Below are 27,215 nucleotides of genomic sequence, written 5' to 3'. Positions count from 1 at the left end.
CACAGAGATATATTGTATAATATATGCACTAAGTATATAATTACGAGCATATTGTAGTTTGGAAGCATTTGCTAATTATATGGTCATATTTAATGAATTATCATAAGTAATGATAAACTTTATTTAACATGTACATAGATTAACATTATTGTATAGAATAGTTTTATAAATGTGTCATTTTCAAAAACTAAGAAACCTATTTTTTATCTTTTAGAAGTCTGATGTTTAAGAGTCAATACACATATTGTTAGGTAAATTCCCTCAGAATATCATCATTTTGTTTGGAGGATTCTGAGTTGTGTCAGCACCATCATAAGATCAATGGAAAGGCAAAACATCTCCTCCACAGACTTCACTTTCATGGGGCTGTTCAACAGGGAAGAAACCTCAAGCCTTCTCTTTGTCATAATCTCTGTCATCTTCTTCACTGCCCTGGTGGCCAATGGGATCATGATTTTCCTGATCAACACAGATCCACGCCTACACACCCCCATGTACTTCCTCCTCAGCCATCTGTCCTTTATCGACATGATGTATATCTCCACCATTGTACCAAAGATGCTGATCGACTATCTCCTGGGTCAAAGGACGATTTCCTTTGTGGGATGCACAGCCCAACATTTCCTCTACCTTACCCTGGTAGGAGCTGAATTCTTCTTGCTGGGTCTCATGGCCTATGACCGCTATGTGGCCATCTGCAACCCACTGAGATACCCTGTCCTCATGAGTCGCAGAATCTGCTGGATGATTATAGCAGGGTCCTGGTTTGGAGGTTCTTTGGATGGCTTTCTTCTCACCCCCATCACTATGAGCTTTCCTTTCTGTGGTTCTCGAGAGATTAACCATTTTTTCTGTGAAGCCCCGGCTGTGCTGAAGTTGGCTTGTGCAGACACAGCCCTTTATGAGACAGTGATGTATGTGTGCTGTGTTCTCATGCTACTAATTCCTTTCTCGGTGGTGATTGCTTCCTATGCCCGGATCCTGACCACTGTCTACAACATGAGCTCCGTAGAGGGGAGGAAGAAGGCATTTGCCACTTGTTCATCTCACATGACTGTGGTGACCTTGTTCTATGGGGCCGCCATGTACACCTACATGGTGCCACACACTTACCACGCACCAACCCAGGACAAAGTCTTCTCTGTGTTTTACACCATCCTCACACCCATGCTCAACCCTCTCATCTACAGCCTGAGAAACAAGGATGTGACTGGAGCACTCAGGAGAACACTGGGAAGGTTCAAGAATTCCCACCGAGTATCAGAAGGGGCCTTTTAAAAGATGACTTTTTCTCATGCGGATGGGAAGTGCGAACCTTTACATCTCATGGCAATATTCTAACTAGAATATAGATTCAACTAGGAAAAAGAATTCAACTGGACTGGAAGGATAGTCCAGCCAGGGAGCATCAGATGCCAATGTGGTGAAACTGGAATTAGACCAAAAGCTTCAAACGTAGGCAGATAAGGAGGGTCTTTCTTGAGTGCAGTTTGTGATATTTGTGATATACAAGTGGGAACTTTAAGATGTAAGAAAATGTCACTGAAGGATTATAAGCAAAGAGAAACTGATCACAGAAATCATGTGGAGAATATTTTTCTCTTTATAGTGAATGCATAGTGAGGGAAACATGAAAACAGGGAGAACTCAGAAGCAGTTTTAGTGGTTTTTCATATGTTCTAGGAGTTCTAGGAGTAAATGAGAAGGTGATCAACTGGGATGCATTTTGGAGATCTGGATAACATAAAATGAAAAATACAGTATTTGGGGTGTGAGGTATACACAGTAGAATCAAGAAGATACTCTGGTTTGAACTTGAACAATCAAGTTGACTTTGGGCTTATTTGTTGAAACAAAGCAGAGCAATTTTTAGAAATACAATTATTAAATTTGTTTGTTTACTTATTACTTATTTATTGGTTGAACAAAGATTCAACTTGGAGCTTTATTCTTGCTAAGTGGACACTCTACCATGTGACCCACAACTCCAGCTCATTTTGTGTTCTAGCTATGCTTTTGGTAGGGTTTCACAATTTTTCCCAGTGGTAGCCTTGAATCACAATGGCTTGCTAGTAGCTAGGTTTACAGATCCTATGCATCACCATGGAGGATAGGATTCTGTTAAGATAGGACTATTAACTTTTTGCTATTAACTTTGTACTGAGATCCTGATCTCTATTTTCCATGTGACTGGAATTACAGGCATGAGCCACCAAGTCCAGCCATCAATTTATTTATGCTAGTAAAAAAATGTCATTTTTTTATTCTGTCAAACTATGCAAAAGAAAGCAAGAGCACAATATGATTGTTGTGAGTTAAGAAAGTGCATTGGAGATATGTCTGGGCATGTTCCATTTCAGGAAGATGCAAAATTTAGAATGGATTACTCATTATATATAAATCTTGTGGACAGAACATTCTATAAATCTGTACCTGAGATAGTCTAGGAATAGGTCTCCTTTCCTTTTAGTGGTACATAACAGGTTTTTAAACTAGGGTCTCACACTTGCTAGGCAAGCTCTGTGTTTCTTTTTTGCATTGGTTATTTTCAAAATGAGGTCTTGTTTGTCTGAACATGCACAAGGACTATGATTCTCCTGCTTTCCTTTTCCCATAATAGCTGTCATGACAGGCACATACCAGTGAAACAGGAGTCTCACACATTTTTGCCTGGCGGGCTATCTTCAAATTTTAGACTCTAAAGTAACCAGAATTACAGGTCTGTGCCTGTCTCTAGCCTAGGAATAGTTAGTTTCATGGATTTAAAAGCTGTGTTTACTATGGCTCTGTAGTAGAGTTTGACATTTGATATTGATATTCCTCCAGGACTGTTCTTTCTCTTAAGGATCGTTTTTGCTATTTGGGGTCTTTTATTGTTCCATGTGAATTTTTATATTGCCTCTTCTATTTCCTTGAAGAATGAGGTTGGAATATAGATAGGTATTGCATTGAATTTGTACATAGCCTTTGGAAGTATTGCCATTTTCATGATGTTGATCCTTCCAATCCAGGAGCATGGGAGGTTTTGCCACTTTCTAAGTTCAGTTTTGATTTCCTTTTTCAGATAGGTCCTATGGTTTTCCTTATCTGCAAGCAAATAAGGGAAGAGACAAGTAGAAATGGTCAGATAAGATGGTGTTAAGTGAAATGAACTAAAAGATAAGGACACAGGTGGTTTTTTCTTTCTTGCTATTGTTTCTAACGTATTTACAACATGATTTCTTTGTTGCTTTGTATGTCCCGCCCCCACAGTATAACCCCTGTTTTCACTGTATTTGATGTCGGTATAATTTGGGGAGGGGAAAGGAAAAAGCAAATTGTTTAAATAGGGATACAGGTGGACCCATTGCAACAATGAGATGTACAAGATGCTATATTGAAAAACGAACTTTACAACTTCGGCGGGGTGGAGGGGGTAGGGTGGAGGAGGGGAGTCATGGAGAAGGGAGGGCAGGGATTGTAGGGGGAAAACAAAGGAGGAGGCAACAATGCTTGATAAGAAATGTACTCATTACCTTGTTCATGTAATTGTAACCCCTTTGTATGGTATTTTCACAATAAAAAACATTAAAAATAAATAAAAATTCAACCAATCTCAAAAAAAGAGAAAAAGAAAAAAAAGTAAAACAAGATGTGTGTGCGTGTGTGCACGCACACAAGCACACACATGCTGAAAACTGACCCCAAAATCTAATTAAAACCAGGAAAGCACTCTATCTGAGCTACATCCAGGCTCCTTTAAAATACCTTTGAAATGATATTGGTAGAGTCATTGTAGATAGATTTTATAAATCTTCTGTTTTGATTGTACATTTAGAGATTTAGGAAATAATATTTGGATAATGATTAAAAGTGTTGAGCATTTTTTCATTATTTAACATATCATTGTTAGGTTTTTAAAAAGAGGTAGCCGAGTAAGAACAGCACCAGCACTCACGTGGTATTTAGGTAAGGGGTAGGTTTATTCAGTACACCTGGCTGGGACCAGGCAAGGTTGGCACTCCACGTGGCTGTGAAAGGCCTGGGAAAGAGAGAGAGAGCTGGGAAAGAGAGGAAAGAGAGAGGAAAGAGCTAGAAAAGAGCAGAGAAAGCAGAGAGAGAGCAGAGAAAGCTAGAAAAGAGCAGAGAGAGCTAGAAAAGAAGAGCAAGAGAGCTTCTGGGCCTGCGCTAGGCCTTATCTAGGGTATGGGCGGAGAAAGGTGTGGCCACATCAAATTTAGATGTGACCTCAGTGGATGCAGATGTGACCTCTTCCAGGTGTCCCAGTTGCCTAGGTAACGCAGGTACTGGGTGGAGACTTTGCTGCGAGGAGGGTGGAGTTTGCTAGCCATCCAGGAGCGGACCTTACAATCATCTATTTATTTTTTTATTGTCAAAGTGATGTACAAAGGGGTTACAGTTACATAAGTAAGGTAATAGGTACATTTCTTGTCAAACTTGATATTCCTTCCTTCATTTTTCTACTTTCCTTCCCTACTCCTAAGTTGTACAGATCATTTGAGCATTTCCAGAAAGCTCTTTGTGTGTCATATCTTATTATCTGGACCTCCTATATATCTGATATACAATGTATGGCTTATGCATAGGACTAAAAGTTTTCATTTGTAAATACTAAGCTTGAAACACCATTGAATATCAAAGTAAAAAATGTCCGGTAAGGAGCTAAAAAATTTTCTCTAATTATCATTTGGATATTAGGTATGCATTGGGGGTGCATTGGGGTGCCTGATAAAGAAACAAAGAGAAAGAAATCATGTAGGGCTGATTGCCCAGACATAAAAGGGAGTGGTGGGGAATAAGCCACTGAGTATTTGACCAAAGAAAATGGGGCAAAAATAAAAGGAAGGAAAAGATGAAGAAGAATGGCCACATAGTGTGATATGATAGAAGCCTAGAAAAGAGTCTTCCAAAAATAAGAGAAGTCCAAGCATGTGAAACCCTACTTTGAGTTATGTGGAACAGAATATAGATCTCATAGGTGGATTTTTGTGTCTTTTTTTCCCTTCTGTCAGTCATAGGGCTTGAATTTAGGGCGTGGGTACTGTCCCTGAGTTTTTCTGCTCAAGGCTAACTCTACCACTTTGTGCCACAGCTCCACTTTTGGTTTTGTGGCTGTTAATTGGAGGTAAAAGTTTCATGGACTTTCCTTGTCTAGCTGGCTTCAAACCCAATCTTTAGATCTCAGCAATGGAGTGAATTCATATGAGGGACCTAGAATAGAAATTAGCAGTATGATTTTTCTGAGAGAGTGTAGTCACAGATTATGCAACCAAACATTGTTGGAATTATTGATAAAATTGTCTCAAACAGATAAATGATAGTCCAATTAGTTCACAGTTGTTCAGAATTTCTTCTTGAGCTTAGACAGCTTTTTAAAATGTATAATTCATCAGAATTTCTTTCCTCTTTCTACAAGAGAGATGTTTCTCTTGAAGAAAGCTTCACAAAATACGTAAGTATCAAAAATGGTTCCAGTATCTCTCATTCACTGGCCCAGAATAAGTATGAAATGCAAAAACAGCAACAAAAGCAACAACAACAATACAAACAACAACAAAAACAAACAAACACAAACAAAACACAAGGAGCTAGCAGCAGAGGAAAAGGAATACAAAGCTGAACCCACATCCTCTTAAGAATATTAGAAAAGTTCATACCTCTTGAAATATCTAAAAATTTTATTTTCTTATTGTGTTGTTTTGTATATTTAAGTGTTTAGCAATGCTGACAGCTTTAAAATTTAGTACATGTTATAATAAATGCAGGCTAGTTACATGCAAATTAATACCTAACTATTGCTCAATGTATATTTATATTAACATGTACCATTAGCAATATAATACTGCCTAGGGAAGGTCCGATTTTTCTTTAATCCTGGAGGTGAAACATGCATAAAGATTTGAAATATAGAAAAGGAAAGAGACTTCCAAAGCAATGCCAACAACAGAGCAAAGGTAATTTAATTTGAGTAACAATGACTTATAAGAGAAAATGATTAAAATTCTTTATAAATTGAAAGGTTTTTTTTCTCAATTAAAATTGTTAAGTAAAGAAATTTGTCACATTTATTTGTGAACCATTTAATTGTAGTTTAGAGACAAAGATCCTCTTGGGATGACTATGCTGATGTCAGATTTTCTTCCAAATGAGAGCACTAGGAAGCAAGTACTGGGATTACCCTGGCACATGCTCTCTGATATAAACCACTAGCCTTTGTTTTCAGCACCCTACAGCATGTAGACGCAGCTGCATGTCTTTGTTAGGCACTTAATGACTAAGGCTGGTATATCTCTGGGTCATTCGTATATTCGATATTTTTTTTATCTTAAAGTCTCAGGAAGGGAACTTCTGCTAACAGGATGTAACTCTAAGTTTAAGTGCTATGTTTCATGTTTTGTGTTAATAGCCACTCTCTATCTGTATTTCATCTTCTCTCCTTTCCTTTCTGTCTTGTGGAAGAGGATAGAAAGTCCTCAGGTTAGAAAGTCTGATTTTTTTGTTCTTCTTCCCTGCATTTGCTACATAAAAAGAAATGCCGAACAGCTACATTTCCTGCCTCAGTTATGTAAGAGTTTTCCCTGAACAGTAACAATCAGTTCTTTAGGTGTGGAGGGCCAACTGTGGAAGGTAGGTAACTCTGAGGACTTTATATCCACAAATGGCATAGTGTTTTCAACAGGAAACTGCATTTGGTGGAAAGTTTGTTCAAACCAAAGACATATTTGGTAACTGTGTGTAGGTTTGTTTAAAACTAAAACTTTGTTTCATTATTCAAGTATGTAATTCTAAAGTGATTTCAAGGAGAGGAATTTATTTGTTTACCCTATTCTACTGCCTTTTATGGAATTCTTAAACATTTAAAAATAAGGTCTACTTATTAGAAATTATCCTTGTCCTGTTTAAAGAAAAGACACACTTTTTAACTTGATACTTAGCAATTCCTGGAGGTAGCTAAGATGAGACTGTGTCTCACAAGACAGGGGAGCTCATAAATGGTGAAGATAACAGGTATCTGATCTCATACCCTAAGCTTTGAAGCACTGCACAGCAAACATGGAATATAAGTAGAAATTGAGGAAAGTTATAACTGAGAAAGTTTTCTTGTGGCGTAATTAAGAGGTGATCATGATGTTGGTCGCTTTTAGGAAGAAGGGAGTCTATTAGAATTTCTTTAACATTTTAATGATTTTCCAACTGGTTTTACTTTAGAGGTTGCATTCTCTTGCACAAGTAAAAGTGACACTACAGGTAACCTATGCACAATGCCAAGTTATGCTCAGGATTAAATGGCTTTTAGTGAGTGTCACTGTTTATCACTGCTTTGGGGGACAGTTCCTGTTCATGTCAAACAGCCCTGTTGTACTTTGAAACATCTTTAGATCACAAGGATTGTGTCGGTTCTTGACACAGAAAAGTGCTGGATAAGAAAACAACAACGTCTGAAAGAGTAAAAAAAAAAAAAAAAAACGAAAACCAACTCTCTATATTGGATCTGCTTTATTGGAGAGTAACAATATGGAAGTCACCAGGTGAGATTCAAACAGTTATGTCTTGCTATTACAATTCTGATTAAAATAGACCTAGCACTCACCTATTTTACCAGGTGTGTTCAAGAAGTGTGGGCAAAAGTGAATTACACAGTGATGATATATTTCACATTAACTGACGAATGCTGAACCTCAATGAGTTGGTTGCTGTATTCAATATTCACATATGATTTATTGCTTCTGTGAAAGACTAGAAATTAAGGCTAAGTGGTAGATCTAAAGGAACATATTATATACTTGGCCTTACAAAGAAACTAATATTTTCTCAATTTTCAGCAAAGACATAAGTAAATTCTACATATGCTAAGCTATTATCTATTTTAAAACTATCAAAATTAAAATAAAATAGAATTGCATACTAATCACCTGTCTCTATAAGGAATAACTTTCCCAAGAAAACTGCTTGTACAAAATGACTGCTTTAATTGCATAAGTAATGGAAAAAATTGGACCTAAAAATAAAATGAAGTTACAATGATAAGTAATACTTTGGATGAACTAATTAACATAATATCACACAAAATAGCCTTATTTTATAACTACTCTATGCTTATTCTTATGCCATTTCTAATGCAAAAAAGGGCACATGCCATGAGCAAATTTCAATATAATCAGCAGAAGAGAATACACCGAAAAGCATGCTTGTTCTATTTTGGTTAAAATTGTAGTGACTAAATGTATATGCTATTGCTAAATGCTGCTGTAAACACGATTTAGAACCATTGCTGCTTAGAAGCACTTAGAAGCACAGTTTGTTGATGGGATTCTAAAGCCCAATAACGTATCTCTCATAGACTATCCATAGAATTAAACACATAATACTGTACATTATAAACCCACTTAGAAGCAACATGCATGGAAATCAATTGAGAAGCAACTTTGTAACTGCTTGTTATGCTACTCAACTGTAGCAATATTCTGGATTTATACTATATATTTACTGAGAATGGTATATTAAATGCTATTGAGTTTAAATAAAATTGAAGCTATATTAAATTTTTAAAACTATGTAGAAGGAGTATTAATATATTCAAGTTCTTAGGTTGATCCCTAGCATGGTCAAATAGAAAATAAATATAATGCATAGATATAATAATAACATTTATATAATGACCTAGAGCATTTTTATTTTATTTTCTTATTTTCCTTACATTCTGTAATGTTGCTACACATTTTTGTTCTATTAGTCTGATTTAAAGTAAAATATCCACATTTGGAGAGCCTCGATATTATGGATCCTCTCAAATCTCTTTTTCCCTATGTGAAGAGTTTCTGGTGATCTCTGGGGTCTCATTAGTAAGTTTTAGTGCTAGCAAAATTTATAGTCAGGTCTAGGGATACTCTGGTCCTCATAGAGAAGTATTAATGTGTGTGTGTGTGTGTGTGTGTGTGTGTGTGTGTGTGTGTGTGTGTGTGTGTGTGTGTGTGTGCTTGCCCATTTATATCTCTTGTGCTTGAGTTTTTCCTGTGGACCAATAGCAGTCCCTGCACTCAGTGTCCAACAGCAATCCACCATGCCCTGAACTTAGAGTGCCATAATGAACATAGCCCTCCAATGAGGGACAGGACTGAGTGGACATTTTTCTCTTTCTGCAACATGTGAACCACATCTGAACATGTGATTTTAATCTCCCAGTGGGGAAAAGGAACAGAAATAGAATGAGGAAGTATATAGAAAGACAGAAAAGTTGGAAATAATTCAAGAACAAAAAGCTAAAACTTTTACAAGATGAGGGTGTTATCAGTAAAACTCTGGCTGAGAACTTACCTTTGATGGTTTTATTAAATCTACCATTGCATGGTAAAAGAGACAAGGGAGGCGTCCTGTGAACTTCTCAATACTGGCCACTGGAGTTCAGTTCCTACAGCTTTCTTGTCTTTTTCTCACAGTGTTCTGCCCTTAGATTCTCCATTTTCAATTAGAGACCAAAACTTGAAGGGTCTTAATCAGAACCATTCTTAAACTAAGTCTTTGACTGGGAACCCACTAAGGGCATTTCATTTACCTCAACTCTAGGCTCCAAAGGCAGGAAAATGTCTTAAATGTTCTTTGAGCTCTATGTAGAAATCAGAAGCTTTGACTTACCTATTGGACTTCAGGAAATAATTGTGAAATTAATGAGTTGTTGGCTACTTTGACTTATTGAAAAATGATACAGAGCATCTGTGTTGATACTGGTGAATTATGCTCCTGGAGAAGGTTGTCTCTTTAGGCCTCATTTTTCTCATCTGTAGAATGGATGAAGTAGTAGTATTCTAGTATTTCATAAGGTTGTTGGGAAAAATAATTTAATAGTTGATATTTATGAAATATCACTCAGTGTGTAATTGATGATTTCTTGCTACTAGTTCCAGGTAGATGAGCATGGCAGGGAACATCATTACCTACTATTGCAGTGAATGTTAATTGTTGCACACTTTTGTGTAACTTGGAATGTGTTCATTCCTAGAAAACTTGATTAAATTAAATATTTAGTGTGGTCATAGACTGGGAACAAGTTGTGTCTAGACTTCAGCAAGAATTTAGGAAAGCCACAAAATAATATCCAATTGCCATATTAAAAATGTAAAAAGAAGCAATAAAATCAATCATAATCTGTTATTTAACCAAATATGTCAAGAACATCATGAATTTAATGTTCAACTAATTATAAAATGCTGTATATCTTTTCACAATATCTTCGATTGCTTTTTTGTACCATGTCTCAACATTGAATAGTCATGTCTTAGGTATTCAACAGCTTCAGGTTACTCATAGCTAGCATATTAGATAATATAGGCATATATCATATCAAGAAAAATCATCCAAACACGTGGAAGTCTTCAGAATTTTGTTGAAGTATTATAAAACTGAAATGTGCACACGCTTATTTCAAATTTAAGCAATGTCCTGTAATATTATTTAAATCAGTTCACTTTTCCATTCTTTTTTATATTAAAGCTGTGTATATTAATTATTCCTCCTAATTCTTTTATTGAATTAATCAATTATTTGTTGATAACCAGTCTGTTAAAAGAGGGAAAAAAAGAAAAATGCCAGTTGACTTTAAGCTTTATTTTTTCCTCTTGGTAAGTCTTCTTCTGCTATTTTTCTCAGTTGACAGTAAACATATGTTTTCCTGATGGCTCTTGGATAGCTCCTCGTAGCTCAGAGCTCTTAGCTCTAATCCTAGAAATTAAGTTCTGGGCTTAATTAGGTAAAAAACAATCTCTTGATTTGCCTATGATCATCACATACTATTTCAAACAAACAATATTTTCACCTGAACTTCCTGTGACATGCAACTCTGTTTTATGTGAAACCTACAGAGCTATGGAGTGGAGCAATTATTCCACGTATGCCGACTTTGTCCTCCTGGGTGTGTTCAGCAATACCAGATTTCCCTGGCTTCTTTTTGCCCTCATTCTCCTGGTCTTTGTGATCTCCATAGCCAGTAACGTTATCATGATTATTCTGATCCATATGGACTCCCGCCTCCACACCCCCATGTACTTCCTGCTCAGCCAGCTCTCCCTCATGGACATTCTGTACATTTCCACCATTGTGCCAAAGATGCTGCTTGATCAGGTGACTGGACACAGGGCCATTTCCTTTGTGGGCTGCACTGCTCAGCACTTCCTCTATTTGACCCTGGCAGGGGCTGAGTTCTTCCTCCTAGGACTCATGTCTTACGACCGCTACATAGCCATCTGCAACCCTCTACGATACTCTGAACTTATGAGCCGCAAGATCTGCTTGTTAATTGTGGTGGCAGCCTGGTTGGGAGGATCTGTCGATGGCTTCTTACTCACCCCAGTCACCATGCAGTTCCCCTTCTGTGCCTCGAGGGAAATCAATCACTTTTTCTGTGAGGTCCCTGCCCTTTTGAAACTCTCCTGTGTGGACACATCGGCTTATGAGACAGCCATGTATGTCTGCTGCATCCTAATGCTCCTCATCCCCTTCTCTGTCATCTCAGCATCCTACACAAGGATTCTCATAACTGTTTACAGGATGAATGAGGCGGAAGGAAGGCAGAAGGCTGTGGCCACCTGCTCTTCTCACATGCTAGTTGTCAGTCTCTTCTACGGAGCTGCTATGTACACATATGTGCTACCACACTCGTACCACACCCCTGAGCAGGACAAAGCTGTGTCTGCTTTCTATACCATCCTCACTCCCATGCTCAACCCGCTCATTTACAGCCTCAGGAACAAGGATGTCACAGGGGCCATGAAGAAAGCTCTGGGGAGGTGTCTGTCCTCAGGAAAGGTAACAACTTTCTAATGAGCTTGCATTTATTGCTAAATACTGAATATATGGATGCAATTCTTTGTCATCACCTTTGAATTTAAATCTTATTTTGTTTTGTTGTTGTTGTTTTGTTGGGAGGGGGGAGTTGTGCATATTCCAAGGCTTGAACTCAAGGCCCAGACACTGGCACTAACCTTTTGTGCTTAAGGATATCACTCTACCACTTGAGGCACAACTCAAGAATCTCATGGACTTTTCTGCCCTGGCTGGCTTTGAATTGCCATCCTCAGATCTAAGCCTCGATGATTATAGGCTTGAACCACTCTACCCAGCTTGGTCATTTTTTATAAAAAGACTTGAAGATTTAAACAAAAGGCAGCTTTGGATGGAGTAGTTTTCATCTACTGTTAGCAAAATATACATTTGCGGTAAGAGTTATGTTTAACCTCCTTCTGGCTACATTCAATCACAGCAAAGGGAATGTGTTTGCTCAGCCATTCCTTTGACTACTTGCTCTTACCAATCACCCATTACAAGTACCAACAGCTCAACTATGATTTATATTATATTTCAAATATAATTTCAATGTCTGTTTTTCCGAAAATTCTTTTATAGAAACATTTAATGATATAAAGCCATTATTATCTGTTGGAACAGATGTTTTTTAATGGGTGAAATTTTTATTGCTATTGTAAAGGTGATACAAAGGGGTTAGAGTTCCATAAATCAAATAAACAGTGTATTTCTTTCTTGGAAAAATGTTAGCTCTTCCTTCAGTGTCTCCCAGTTTTCCCTCCCATCCCTGCCCACAAGTTGTATAGTTCACTTTCAATAGTGTTTAATGAGTACCACCACTGCATTTGTTCACCCTTTCTCCTCCCATTTCTGTGCCCCACAACCGTCCCAAAGACAGATAAATGAACAAGACAAAACAAAACAAAAACAAAGAAAATACTTTTTCTGCATTTCTTGGAGTTTATTTCAATAAATACTATTTCATATGATCAGAGGCGAATAGACAGTGCACCTTTGTGTGGAACAGGTAGTTTTGACTCTATGCAATATTTCTCAAACAAATTCTACCAACAGTTTATAGATTAAAAAAATAGCCCATGTACCAAATTTTGTCTCGTGAACACCTTGAGAATTCTCCATCAATTTTCCCTTATGATGTTCTGGTACAAGCATTGCAGAACAATAGATTTCATCTCAAAACTTGTCATTATATCGTATTAGAAATAGGGGTGCCTCCTACGTTTACTACATCTCATTATTTCAACATCCCAATGATATAATTCTATAGAATCATAACCTGAGAAATTATATTGCATTTCTCTCCATATTTAAATTTATTGATGTCCTATTATGTGTTTGAATTTTCATGAATAAATAAGAATACTCTCTTGAGAGTAAAAAGTTGATTCATTCCTTTGGGAAACTAATGCATATCAGTCATGTTTTCTATTTTAATTCAGTTTATTTTATTTAATCATTGTACTTTGTATTATAACTCTTTTGATAAAGGGAAGAAAATTACATTTAAATGTCTTTTCCAAGCCTTTTCATATTCTACTATTCATTCTAAATCCTAAGACTTTTTGTTTTCCTGTTTTCAATCTCAGAAGATAATATTATCTTGCACTAAAAAGAAAACAGCATGATAAAGAACAAAACATATTTACCCTTAAGTTAATTTTTGATTTTTTTTAGTAATTGGATATTTAAATATATATAGAAAATTCATCTGTAACTTGACATGTTTCAGAAAATCCAAGACTACTCTTCCCTGGAAAAGAAAAGGGCATATATCTTGTTACACAGCTTTCAAAATCTGTTTTGATTTTATATTTCCAATGATGTCAGAAAAATTGAGGATGGAATTGTGTCTTGTGTGCCCTCAGTGGCATCTAGCTTACAACTAAAATTTGGAGTCAATGCTCAGTTTCTCTCGTGTCTTGAGCGCCTGTGATTCCCTTACCTCATTCTCTACACTAATTGAAGTTTCTTTTCTCCATGTGTGACATGGAAACAATGAAAAAGAGATAATCAGACATTTTGGCATAAGGTTGAAGCTGTGACTATGTTTCACAAATCGATTCTGGATAAAATGTTGCATTCTATGTAAGAGAGCTTCACATTTTAGTTCATGTTAACTCTAATGACAGATATTTTCTATGACAGATTAGACAGGTTAACTTATTTCTGTTTTTCCTTTGTGTGAGGCTTGGAGCTTGAACTAAGGTCCTGGGTAATGTCTCTGAGTTTCTTTTTGTTCAGGCCCAGTGCTCTACCACTTAAGCCACAGCTCCATTTATGGCTATTTCGTAATTAATTGGAATAAGAATTTCATGGACTTTCGTTCCCTGGTTTGGCTTCAGACTGCATTCATCAGGTCTCATTCTCCTTTCTAACTAGGATTAGAGGCATAAGCCACTTGGCTTACTTTAATTTATGGAACCCTTCTTTCTGACTATATTAAATTAGGTTGCTCTAAACTGATCCTCATTTCAGAGAGACTGTTTTGGAACAAAACTGCAATAGTTGATGCAAACGCAATTTTCACTTAGGAATAAGCTCTCTGCCAAAGGGTATTATAATAATTCATCAATTCATGAAAGAAACAGTGAAATGGTGCCTACCCACTTTTATTCCAGTGTTGGTCTGTGTATCTTGACATTACCCTCAAAGCAGAATGTAAAAGGACAAGGCATTTTAAGAAATGTTGGTATGTGTCTTTTTCTTTCAGAAATGTGTGAGGAATTTTTAAGAACAGTCTTAAAATTTTATCAGTATAAATGGTAGGTTTTTGACAAAGGAGGTTTTAGTCTAAATGTCAAAGGGCATTCTCAGAGAGTGGGTGGTTAAAAGTATTTCAAATCAAACCAAACACTGAGAACCTAAATACCCAACTTTTAGAATTACCATCAGATTATAGAAACTGAATCATGTCTATGTTTACCTATTTACAAATGTTATTTCTAAAATTTTTAAATATCCAAGGGAGTAAATGAGAGAATAGAAAAATAAAAAAGAAATATATGAAAATAGGGTGAGAAGTCACAAAATATCTACATACATATGTATGGATTAGTTTCTATTGCTTCAAGAAAATTAAGTTCAACCTTACATAAAAATACTTTGACACATGAATCAGAAACACATATACATCAATGCAATGTTCACCGACCTGTGCTATTTACTTTAGCAAATTTGTTAATAATAATATTAGAAGCCAGATCGAATTGGTTTTAGCAGACCTTCTCCGCCATTTCCATAGCATGTATATAAAAATAAATTATACTTACATGGTACTATGATAAATGGAAGTGTCTAACACATAAATATAAATATCTGGTTGTAAAATGTTGGTGGTTCTATACATTGCAAACTCCAGAGTAATCTATTTCAATCAATCTAATAGATAGTTGAAGGATTTGTGAATTACTAGATAATCTATATGATATTCTTTAGAAAAAATTAGGTGTTGAATAGCATTTAAATGAGTGAGAATATTTATTTTCTAATTGGTTCAGATTTTCATCTGTAAAAGAACAGGTATAAGGTATCAGGTGTGTGTTTAATTGATTCTTAATTACTGGAAATCATTTAATTAATACACCCATTACCATACTGAGTACATGAGTAAAAACATTCAATCATAATGTTGTTATTATTATCATTGAACTAATTCTATTCCCATCAAGACCACCTTCTTTGTTTTCTACTCAAGAAAAAAAAGTATTAGAATTAATTTCCCTAGTTCTAATCTAAGACTGAACTCTAAGACTGTATGGGTTTAGTTTTACTGCATTTCTTCTATTATTCTACCTTTCTTTCTTCCTTTAGTCTTTCCTTTCCAACATTGTAGATAATGGGACTTGAACTGGCATCCTGGGCCTTTTTGCTCAATCCTAGTACTCTGTTACTTCAAGACACAGCACTACTTCTGATTTTTGGGAGTTATTTGGAGAAAAGAGTCTCACTGACTTGCCAGCCCCCACTGGCTTTGAACCACAACCCTCAGATCTCAGTCTCTCGAGTAGCTAAGATTACACATGTAAGACACCAAAACCTGGCTCTTTATTCATTTATTAATTTTTTTAAAAATTTTTGTCAGTGTGGGGCTTGAACTCTGGGGTTGGGTGCTGTCCTTGAGCTCTTCAGCTCAAGACAAGCGCCCTACCACTTTGAGCCACAGCTCCACTTCAAGTTTTCTGGTTGTTAATTGGAGATAAGAGTCTCAGGGACTTTCCTCCCCAAGCTGGCTTTGTACAGATCCTAGATCTCAGCCTCCTGAGTAGTTAGTATTCAGGAGTAAGCCACCAGCAACCAGCTGGCTATTTTTTATTCTCCAGTTTTCTCGTATCTCATTCTTTGAACTTAATTTTATTTCACATTACCCATGACATGAATAATTCTAAAAGTATGTGATCTTTGAAAATATCATATATGTATATATATTGTCAGTCATAGGGCATGAACTCTGGGCATGGTCATTGTCCCTTAGCTCTTCAGCTCAATCAAGGCTAGCTCTCTACCGCTTGAGCCACAATGCCACTTCCAGTTTTCTGAGTGGTTAGAGATGAGTCTTACGGACTTTCCTGCTTTGAATAGCAACCCTCAGATCTCAGCCTCCTGAGTAGCTAAGATTACAGGCATGAGCCACTGGCACCCAGCTCAGATATATCTTTTAAGCATTTTACCCACAAAAAATACATGTGAGTGACTTGAAAGAAAAGGGGTTTTCAGGTCATCAGACTTTCAATTATACATTTAAAATATTTAGTTTTAAAGTCTGAGGGAATGGCTCAAGTGGTAAAGCATCTGCTACCAAGTACGAGATCCTGAGTTAACAAATACAAAAATAAATGAAATTAAGAAAAAGAAAATAAATTTTAAGATATTTATTTTAAATTTAACGTGTTTCTAAATCTTAGCCTTTGACCAAAGAGATGACAGGATTAGATTATAAATTGTATGATGAAATATCAGGAACCATTCCAGCCTTCCATTTGGGAATAGACTGCATCTCTGACAAATCAAGTAAGCCTGAATCAATTAATAACCAACAGATTACTCCTGGGGGTGTAAAAATCTATGATTAAGGTTTCTTCAGACTTGGCCTCACCTCCGCACCCCAGATATTTAAGAATTCTGCCATCACACTTCCATCTTTACTGAGGCTTCCACTCACTGGCTCTGAGGTAGGAGCTTAGATTTCATGAAAAACAGAGCGGGCATTGGTAAATACTGAGCTTCTGTCTTTAGGCTCACTCTGTAACTGTTTTGCTCAACTTATCTGGTACTTTAGCAGTAATCTTTCTGAGATTAAGCATGAATATATCCATGTACTATTTGGAAAGTAGAAGGTTTAAATGGTTTAAACTAAAAATAAAAATGGATGTGAGAACTAATGTCAAGAAAAACGAACTTTACAACTTTGGTGGGGGGGGGCGGGGAGGATTGGGAGGGGAGGATGGAAAGGGATGGGAAGGGGAAACAAAGGAGGAGGCTACAATGCTTGATAAGAAATGTACTCATTATCTTGCTCATGTAATTGTAACCCCTCTGTACAGTATTTTCACAATAAAAAATAATAATAATAAAAAGAAAGCATGCTTAAGGGTCATGATCACAGATTTTAATGTTAAGATGTCCATGCCAGGAGTGTTTAATACTAATGGAGGAGCATGGATTGCTCTCTAAATAATTTTAATGAGAAGATTGCCCTCTTTGCAAATAGATAGGAGAAAGGCTTTGTGTTTGGGAGGAGATGAGAAATTTTATAATTTTTGTCATAAATAGAAAATATTCATGAACAAAATCCTTCAGAAGGCAACTTATCTTGTATGAATATATATTGGGCTGAATAATAGCTCACACAAACTGGGTGACATCTACATGTTGGACATTTAGATTTCTGGGTGCAATGATGAACTGTAGATCCCTGCACAACCTGGCATCTATTATTTCTACTCTTTAATAGCTGTTGCTTCCCTCTTGCCTTCATTTTAATCTCTATGTTATGTGGGATGAGCTACACAAATCTTATGCTAAGATTCTTTGATTTCTGCTTGTCACCACACAAGCTGATACCACTGCTTTGAAGCATATTTTTGGAGTTAAACACAGCAGCCCACTCTTTCTAGCAGTTGGCAGCTAGCAGCTGGATATCTAAACACCTTTTTTTCCTGTTTCTCCAGGAACCCAATGGAACTTATACTTATCTGGTTCATTGGTGATAACCTGGGCAATAAGGTTAAGGTAAATTGGAAGATAATATAAAAATCTCATAATCCTCCTACTGAACATATTTCTGTCATATTAAGGGTTCAGTGAATCCTACCCATGTAACACTAATGTAATATCTTTTTGAAGTAAGGAAAGTCTTATATTTTCATAATTTTCTACTTTCAAATTTTCTGCTTTGGAGTCATGAGAGAAAGTAAGTTAGTTACTTTCCATCCATAACATCAGTTGTCATTTGAATGACTAGAACAGAGGAAACGGGTATCTCTGGAAATATGTGACAATGAAAATTAAAGAAAACATGATTGGAAATAGACCAGTGCACACCATTGAATACTAAACTGTCATAGAAAGAAAGGAATAAGACATAATTATTTAATGTCTGAAGCAACGTACAAATGCATTAACACAGACAAAGAAGTGTTTACACAAGGGTGAAGAAAAAAAGGAGCAGAAAAGGCAGTGGCCACAGCCTCTTGTGGCTGAAAAATCACTCTTAGCAGAGGTGACTATTGATGTCATTATTTTCAAGACAGCTATCAGATATATCTTTCTTACTTAATATTATTGTATTTTTCCAACTGGAATCACATTTACACATTATTTTTTAAGAGTCTGAATGTCAGTCTCCTAATCTATATTCTCCATTCTTCTCATTACCTTTCCTTATAACTCCTTAGGGCTGGATTGGTTCTCATTCAAATGCTTGCTAATGCCTGCTGCCCAGCTTCCCCTGACAGTAATCACAGAAGCCCCAGTCTTTTCTTCTTTTTTTACTTTTCCTTATGACACCCTAGGTCAATTTAGAATTTTCCTAGGTTTTGCATCTCAACACAACACAACAGCATGAAGTGCTTCTATCATACTTTCGCTGTTGTTGTTGCTTAAAGCATAATCATGAACAACACATTGTTTTTGCTTCCCTAGAAATCCACATGGTAGGGCTCAATGAGATTGCTATTTTGAGTATAGTTGGTATAGGCTTCATTTCTCAAGCTGCATTGTATGCTCCTCCTAGGTAATACTGGATATAATGACTCCTTAGATCATGTTAGTAATTGCCCTTGAATATAGAAAGCTTTTGCCCTTGACTATTCCCTCTTTGAAAATGGAGTGGGAAGCATTCCCTGAAGGAGGAAGTCACTTACAGCTTTGTTCCTGCAGTTCTGTGAATCCTAGATTCCTGAATCTATGCATTCCTGGATGGTAAAATATCTTCTAAACTTACCTGGACTTCCTCTCTTAAAAATTGCTGTGAAAACACTTAGCTGCTTGCATTTCTGTGCCTACCCCCTCCCTTGACCTCTGCCACAGAAAGATTCTGCTGTCTTTTACAAGATGTTCCTTATTCTCCCTGCCTCAGCTCTCCAGGGGGGAGACCACAATTATTCATGTCACTCACCAAACAAAATGCCAATCTTTCCCTTCACAGCCCAATGCAAATACACCAGAGACTAACAGCTTTATGCACATCATCCTCTGCATTGACCATCTACTGCCTCCCCTGTGTTGCCTGACAGGTGCTTATCTGGTGACACTGGGTAATGTTATGAAAGTTACTGGGAAGTAAAATTTCTAGATGATACTATAATTAAGTCTGCTAACTTGGCCTTCCCTGCCTTGAACTGCAGAAAGACCCAAACCTAAGATCATATCCTTTTCAGCTTTGTATTCTCATCTCAGATTTTCCCTAACATGAGACCTGGAAGAATGCTGATCCTTCTCAGTACTATAAAGTGCAATCTAAGTATTTGTATTAAACCAAACTTACTGGCTTACTTATGGCTTCAAAAGCAATTTATTACTGTTATTATTTTTTGTCGGTCATGGGCTTGAACTCTGGGCCTGGGCATTGTCCCTGTGCCCTGCAGCTCAAGACTAGAGCTCTACCACTTGAGCCACAGCACCACTTCCTTCTTCCTGTTTTCTAGTGGTTTATTGGAGATAAGATTCTCATGGACTTTCTGCCTGGGCTGGCTTTGAACTGTGATCCTCAGATCTCAGCTTCCTGAGTAGCTAGGCTTATCGGCATGAAGCACCAGCACCTGGCACAATTTATTATTTTTAAAGATAATTTTCAACTTGATTCATTGTCACAGTCTTGGAAATTTCAGTTCTTCAAGCATACTGTAAAGGGTTGATTGGAATATCAATTGTTATTGTCTGTTATTAAAATATATAATCCACGAGCTGGGAAGGTGGCTCAGTGGTAGATCGCTTGCCTCGCATGCCTGAGGCCCTGGGTTTGATTCCTCAGCACCACATAAGCAAAAAGAAAAAACCCGGATGTGGCACTATGGCTCAAGTGGTAGAGCACTAGCCTTGAGCTGAAGAGCTGAGGGACAGCACCCAGGCCCAGAGTTCAAGCCCCACGACCGGACCCCCCCCCAAAAAAAATAAAATATATAATCCATAAGTTATCTAGGTGACAAAAGCTATTGAATAAAGTAGTTAATGTCTGCTACAGTGAATATATATGGGCTTTTAATTACAATTCCCTTGACAGTTTCTTTTGTCTGGGGTTATGAACCAATTGGTTAAGCACTTCTCTAGGAAGCCCAAGGCCCTGAGTTCAGTCCCCAGTAACACTAAGAAAAAGTAGGGTTTTCGACTATGATTTAAGGTTGTGGCTGTCACAGAAAATTATTCATATATTAAAGAAGACAAAAAGTGCAGAAATCTTTCAACTTTGTCATGAAGTAATACTTAATATTAATCAGTTTTTTTCTCAACAGATAATGTGCAGCAAATTTGAGTTTCAGCACAGACCAACACAACATTACCGCTTATTTTCTTGCTTTGTAGTTTAACTTATTTAAAATATAACTAATAACAGATCGTCCTCTTGGCTAAGGAAGAATGGCTGTTTTCTTACTGATCCTATTATTTTTCCTTTAAGAGGGTTCATTTCTTTTTGATACTTGAAAGATCCAGGTATATTTATAGTGTTCATGGTGAATACATTTTATAAAATTGGGCTGAAATTGAGCAAGGCGCACTGTGATCTGATAATAAAAACTGATCTAGTGTTTGTTATTATCTCTGAACATTTCAAAGAAGTGCATGCTTGTATTACTATAGCAAAATGTAAACAATAGAATTTGTGCAACTTAGTTAAAAGAAAATTTAAAGCTATTGTCTTCTTCCATTTAAAGTCAGGAATTTCTATACCATCCCTAGTTATTTTTACTTATAAGCACAAAAGGAAAAATAATACAGTAGAAAAATGAATAGAAGACTGGAAAACATGTTGTCCATGGATTCGTACAATAACATTTGATTCTAGTAGGTTCAGAGTACTTTCCTACTAAGGAAACTTTTGAATATTTTTGATGAACAATAATTTATGAAAAGTGCTCGTCATCACTGAATGCTCCTATCAGTACTTAATCGGAAAATTTGGAAGACTTTATGGGCTCTGAAAGAACTTTATGATGATAAAGAGAAAATGTTGTTCTCTCAGCAGATTATGTGACAATACTCATCTGAGAATTTTTATTTCAAATTATGCTGTGAAACAAATCGACTCAAGTGTTGAAAAGAGGTCACATTTAGACCTATACCTGCTTTCCTGCCCACATCACCACAGGACAGTGTGGACACTGTCCCTCAAAATGGACTGCTCATAACTGATTACTAATCTTCAAGGTCTCAAACTTTCACACAGATATTTAGTAATTGATTAAGAAAGGATTAAAAGATAAGGCACATATCCTAACCCCCCCACACCCTTTAAATCTACAATGATAAACTATAAAATGCATGTGGAACACTTAATATGTTTTACAATAAATCTAATGGAGATTCTAAAGGAAGTACTGTATAGATTATTACATTTCCATCTAACATCTAGCATGTAGCATATGGATCTATAACTAATTGTTTATCTGTATGTGTGTCTATCCTGGGGGTTAATCTCTAAGTCTGGGTGCTGTCCCTGAGTTTTTTTGCTCCAGGATATTGCTCTACCACTTGAGCCACAGCTTCTCCTTGCAGATTTTTGGTAGTTAATTGGAGATTAAGAGTCTTACAGACTTTCCTGCCTGGGCTGGATTTGAACCACGATCCTCAGACCTCAGCCTCCTAAGTAACTTGAATTACAGTTGAGGACCAGCTGTAATTAACTTTTTAATAAAGTTTTAGATATCAGTTATTTGTATAATATCATACTAGCTATTAATTTTGAAGGAAGAAATCAAAAGGATTCTGAAGTCAATATAAATTCCTTTCGGTCTCTCTCCTCTTCCTCTCTCTCCCTCTCTCTCTTACTGGGGATTGAACCCAGGGCTTCTTCCATGCTATGCAGCTGCTCCACACTTGAAGTAAATCTTCCAGCCCTTTTTGTTTCTATTTTGTTATTAGATAAGGGCACAATGACTTTTCTCAACTATCTTCCTACTCAGGATTGTTCTGCTTCCAATTGCATGGTAACTGATACTACCACCATACTAGTTTCAACCTTCCTTTTCATCTACTCTTCATAGTGAGCAGTTTCTCAACATTGGGAAATTAATTTTTTAAGTTTTTTATTGTAAAAATACTGTACAAAGGGGTTACAGTTACATGAGCAAGGTAATGAGTACATTTCCTATCAAGCATTGTTGCCTCTTCCTTTATTTTTCCCCTACCATTCCTCTCCTCTCACCTCCACTACTACACTCCACGCCCCCCCGCCCAAATTGTAAAGCTTGTTTTTCAACAGTGTCTTGTACATCTCATTGTTACAATGGGTCAACCTGTATTCCTATTTAAACGTTTTGTTTTTTCCCTTCCCCTCCCCAAATTAGAGAAGTGTATATACAAGATGAAGGGTGCTGGGAAGGTGGCTCAATGGTAGAATGCTTGCTTTGCATGTATGAGGCCCTGGATTCAATTACTCAGTACCACATAAGCAGAAAAAGCAGGAAGTGTCACTGTAGCTCAAGTAGTAGAGCGCTCACCTTGAGCTGAAGAGCTGAGGGACAGCACCCAAGCCAAGTTCAGGCCCATGACCGACCAAAAAGAAAAAAAAAATAGCTATTAAGCCGGGCACCGGTGGCTCACACCTGTAATCCTAGCTACTCAGGAGGCTGAGATCTGAGGATTGAGGTTCAAAGCCAGCCAGGGCAGGAAAGTCCATGAGACTCTTATCTCCAATAAACTACTAGAAAACTGGAAGTGGCACGGTGGCTCAAGCAATAGAGCACTCGCCTTGAGCTGAAGAACACAGGGACAGCGCCCAGGCCCAGAGTTCAAGCCCCGCGACAGACCAAAAAAAAAAAAAGAAATTAAAGATGCAAGACACCAACATCAAATACAATGAAAAACAGGGGTTATACTGTGGGGGAGGAACATACATGGCAACAAAAAAATCACATGGTACATTATAAATATGTTAGAAAAATAGCAAAAAGAAAAAAATCACTTGTGTCCCTATCTTGGGGTTGATTTCACTTAACATCATCTTATCTGGTAATATGTACATAGCTTTTGACCTTAAATGTGATATATATATATATATATATATATATATATATATATATATATATATATATATATATATCAGAAAGAATGGCATTGTCCCATTTGTTAGGAAATGGAAAGACTTGTAAAATTTATATTAAGTGAAGTAAGCCAGGCCCAAAGAAACATTGGTCCGTGGTTTCCCTTATTTGCAATATCTAGTATATGTCTGGGGAAAACATTGGGAAATTATTTAACCCACCCATTTCATTTTTCCCTTTACAGCCCAGGGATCTATCTATCATGTACCATAGGCATGGAGACCCTTCTCCCAAACTCCAGTGATTTCATTCTTTTAGGACTTATCACCAATCCTGCATACCCTGGGATTCTTTTTGCAGTGATCTTCTCCATCTTTGTGGTGGCTGTAACAGCCAATTTGGTCATGATTCTGCTCATTCATGTGGATTTCCGACTGCATACACCCATGTACTTCTTGCTCAGCCAGCTCTCCATCATGGACACTGTCTACATTTGTATCACTGTCCCTAAGATGCTCCAAGACCTCTTGTCCAAGGACAAGACCATTTCTTTCTTGGGCTGTGCGTTTCAGATTTTCCTCTATCTGACCCTTATTGGAGGAGAATTCTTCCTGCTGGGCCTCATGGCCTATGACCGGTATGTGGCTGTGTGCAACCCATTGAGATATCCAGTCCTCATGAACCGTAAGATTTGCTTGCTCATGGTCCTGGGGTCCTGGATTGGTGGCTCTTTGGATGGATTTATGCTGACACCTGTCACCATGAGCTTTCCTTATTGCGGGTCTCGAAAGATCAATCACTTTTTCTGTGAGATTCCTGCTGTGCTGAGGCTGTCCTGCATTGACACTTCACTCTACGAGACACTGATGTATGCTTGCTGTGTTCTGATGCTTCTTATTCCTATATCCATCATCTCGGTCTCCTACACACGCATCCTAGTCACTGTCCATCGCATGAGCTCTGCTGAGGGCCGGCGCAAAGCCTTTGCTACTTGTTCCTCCCACATTATGGTGGTGAGCATTTTTTATGGGGCTGCCTTCTACACTAATGTGCTTCCCCATTCTTACCACACACCGGAGAAAGATAAGATTGTGTCTGCCTTCTACACTATCCTCACCCCCATGCTTAACCCGCTTATCTACAGCTTGAGGAATAAAGATGTGGGCACAGCTCTGAGGAAAATCCTAGGGAGATTTGCCTCCTCCCAGAGAATCAGAGCAGGGGATGGGTCTAGGGAATTCTAGCCCACACATCTATGTTGACATGACCAATAATAAAGTCTTTCTGGAAAATGTGTGATTATCTTTAAAAAATCACTACCATTTTCACAATATGAAGTTATCAGTAAACAAAGAAATCTTGTGTCTGAACCAAGTACATTGGGTGCACCTGCATTATGAGGTACTTGGTAGGCTGAGGCAGGAGAATTTCAAGTTCAAAAATAGCTTTGGCTAAACAATGAGTTCAAGGTTATCCTAGAAACTGTATCAGATCTTGTCTCAAATATATATATATATATATATATATATATATATATATATATATATATACACACACACACATATATATATATATGTATATATTTAAGATAGGTGATAGAGATTTGTGGTAAAGTACCTGAACAGCATATAAATCAGCCTGGGTTCTATTTCCAGGACTACAGGACTACACACACATACACACACACACACACACACACACACACACACATACACACACACACACAGCACAAAGAGAGAGAGAGAGAGAGCACAGAGAGAGAGAGAGAGAGAGAGACAGACAGAGAGACAGAGAGACAGAGAGAGAGAGAGCGCATGTTCACAGAAACATGTGGGGCAGAGCAAGAGTGAATCTCTTTTAAGTGTCCTGCATAGATTTTTTTAATGTAATATGTCATGCATTCTCTGTGCCTTTTGGCTAAGACTTTCTATGGATGTTGAGGATAGAACCCAGGATTTCATGCATATGATAAGCTCAATCTCTATCATTCCTCTTCATTCCTGACCCCCTCCTTGCCAGTAAGGAATGAAAACTACAAGGGATTTTTTTATGTTTTGATTAATTAATTTCATTTTTAATATATCCATATTTTTATTATCAAGGTGATAAACAGAGGGGTTACAGTCACATAAGTAAGGTAATAAGTACATTTTTGTCAAATTTGTTACCCCTTCCCTCATTTTTCTACTACTTTCCCTCCCCCCACCCCGACACCCACCAGGTTGTACAGATCATTTCCAGCATATTGTGTATATTACTGTTGCCTTGGTTTCCCTCTTGTCTTTTTGTCTCACCATTCTGTTGTTCCCCATCCCTTCCCTATTCAGATAAATGTATATACAATACCAGGGTACCAAAGTCAAATACAATGACAACAAGGGATATATCATAGGGGAAGAACACTTCTGGCTTTTTCTGCTTATGTGGTGCTGAGGAATCGAACCCAGGACCTCATGCATGCAAAGCAAGCATTCTACCACTGAGACACTTTCCCAGCCCCAGTATGTGGACTCTTAACATATCTTTATTCATATGGAGTTTACTATATGCCTAGAAATTAATAAATGTTTGCTACAGCATGAGCAGGTGGCTCCTGTAATTGTAGCTACTCAGGAGATAGAGCTAGGACCACAACCTGAAGCCAGTCCAAGCAGGAAACTGTGAGATTCTTGTTTTTTGTTTTGGTTTTTTTCCGGTGGGGCTTGAACTCTGAGCCTGGGCACTGTCCCTCAGTTCTTCAGCTCAAGGCTAGTGCTCTACCACTTGAGCCACAGTACCACTTCTGGTTTTCTGAGTGGTTTATTGGGGATAAGAGTCTCACAATCTTTTCTGCCCAGGCTGGCTTTGAACTGTGATCCTCAGATCTCAGCCTCCTGAGTAACTAGGATTAAAGGAGTGAGCCACTGGCACCAGACCTGTGATATTCTTATCTCTGAAAAACTAACAAAAAGCTGGAAATAGAACTATTGCTCAAGTTGTAGAGTATGAGACAAGCAAGAAAATGCTCAGGAATGATGCCCAGGTCCTGAGTTCAAGCTTCACACTTGGCACAATAAATAAAAAGTAAATAAATATTTATGGACAAACACTTAGATACATAAATATTTATTGGTAAATGATCAATATATAACCATTCTGTTATAAATAATTAATGTTTTTATTTCTTTAACACTTGATTAATTGAAAATGATCTCATTAATATCTTAATATTGCTGAAATCATGCAAACCATCCATTTATGTTTAAATAAAGTGAAAATATAAAAATTAGAATCAATAGATTAAGATACCTCCTCTGAGTTTCTAGTGTCTTGTTGCTTAATTTACTTATTCCCAATCTGTCCATTCATGTACTGGTAGATAGATAGATAGATAGATAGATAGATAGATAGATAGATAGATATGGTACTTGGGATTAGATCCAATATTTTGACATAATTTTAACTAAAGAAGAATAACAATTAACTTTCTATCATTTATTCATTTAAAATTAACTTCCCCTCATATAGGTCCTATAATACCAGACAAAACATTCATATGGTATTTATTTTTCCTATCAAAAGAAAATTGAGAAAAATTATTGAAAAGTTGAAGACTAACCAAAATTTACTCAAACTTACAGTATTTACTGTTAGGATAGAGAAAATATGTCATTCATCAGTGCTATTGTCATAAAGATTATTCTCTTCTACATGCTCACCATT

The 27,215-nt window shown here is 37.1% G+C and overlaps 3 protein-coding genes across 3 annotated transcripts; all 3 read left to right on the top strand.

Annotated features, from left to right (window-relative positions):
• The first annotated feature begins 213 nt into the window (after positions 1–213).
• Or2t1 (olfactory receptor family 2 subfamily T member 1) lies at positions 214–1,278 on the top strand. Its single transcript, XM_070034077.1, has one exon. It carries the CDS (start codon positions 322–324, stop codon positions 1,276–1,278), a length of 957 nt encoding a protein of 318 aa, XP_069890178.1. The 5' UTR covers positions 214–321.
• Positions 1,279–10,860: 9,582 nt separating this feature from the next.
• On the top strand, positions 10,861–11,814 carry LOC138835605 (olfactory receptor 2T27). The gene has a single exon (XM_070034076.1). The coding sequence runs from the start codon at positions 10,861–10,863 to the stop codon at positions 11,812–11,814; it is 954 nt and encodes a 317-aa protein (XP_069890177.1).
• Positions 11,815–23,788: 11,974 nt separating this feature from the next.
• LOC138835498 (olfactory receptor 2T2) lies at positions 23,789–24,757 on the top strand. Its single transcript, XM_070033995.1, has one exon. It carries the CDS (start codon positions 23,789–23,791, stop codon positions 24,755–24,757), a length of 969 nt encoding a protein of 322 aa, XP_069890096.1.
• The last annotated feature ends 2,458 nt before the right edge of the window (positions 24,758–27,215 follow it).

The sequence above is a fragment of the Dipodomys merriami genome, unplaced genomic scaffold, assembly GCF_024711535.1.
Source record: "Dipodomys merriami isolate MVZ:Mamm:240054 unplaced genomic scaffold, mDipMer1.0.p SCAF_24, whole genome shotgun sequence".
In the NCBI taxonomy this organism is placed as follows: Eukaryota; Metazoa; Chordata; class Mammalia; order Rodentia; family Heteromyidae; genus Dipodomys; species Dipodomys merriami.
The sequence above is the reverse complement of the archived record's forward strand: the minus strand, read 5'-3'. Positions and strand labels throughout refer to the sequence as shown.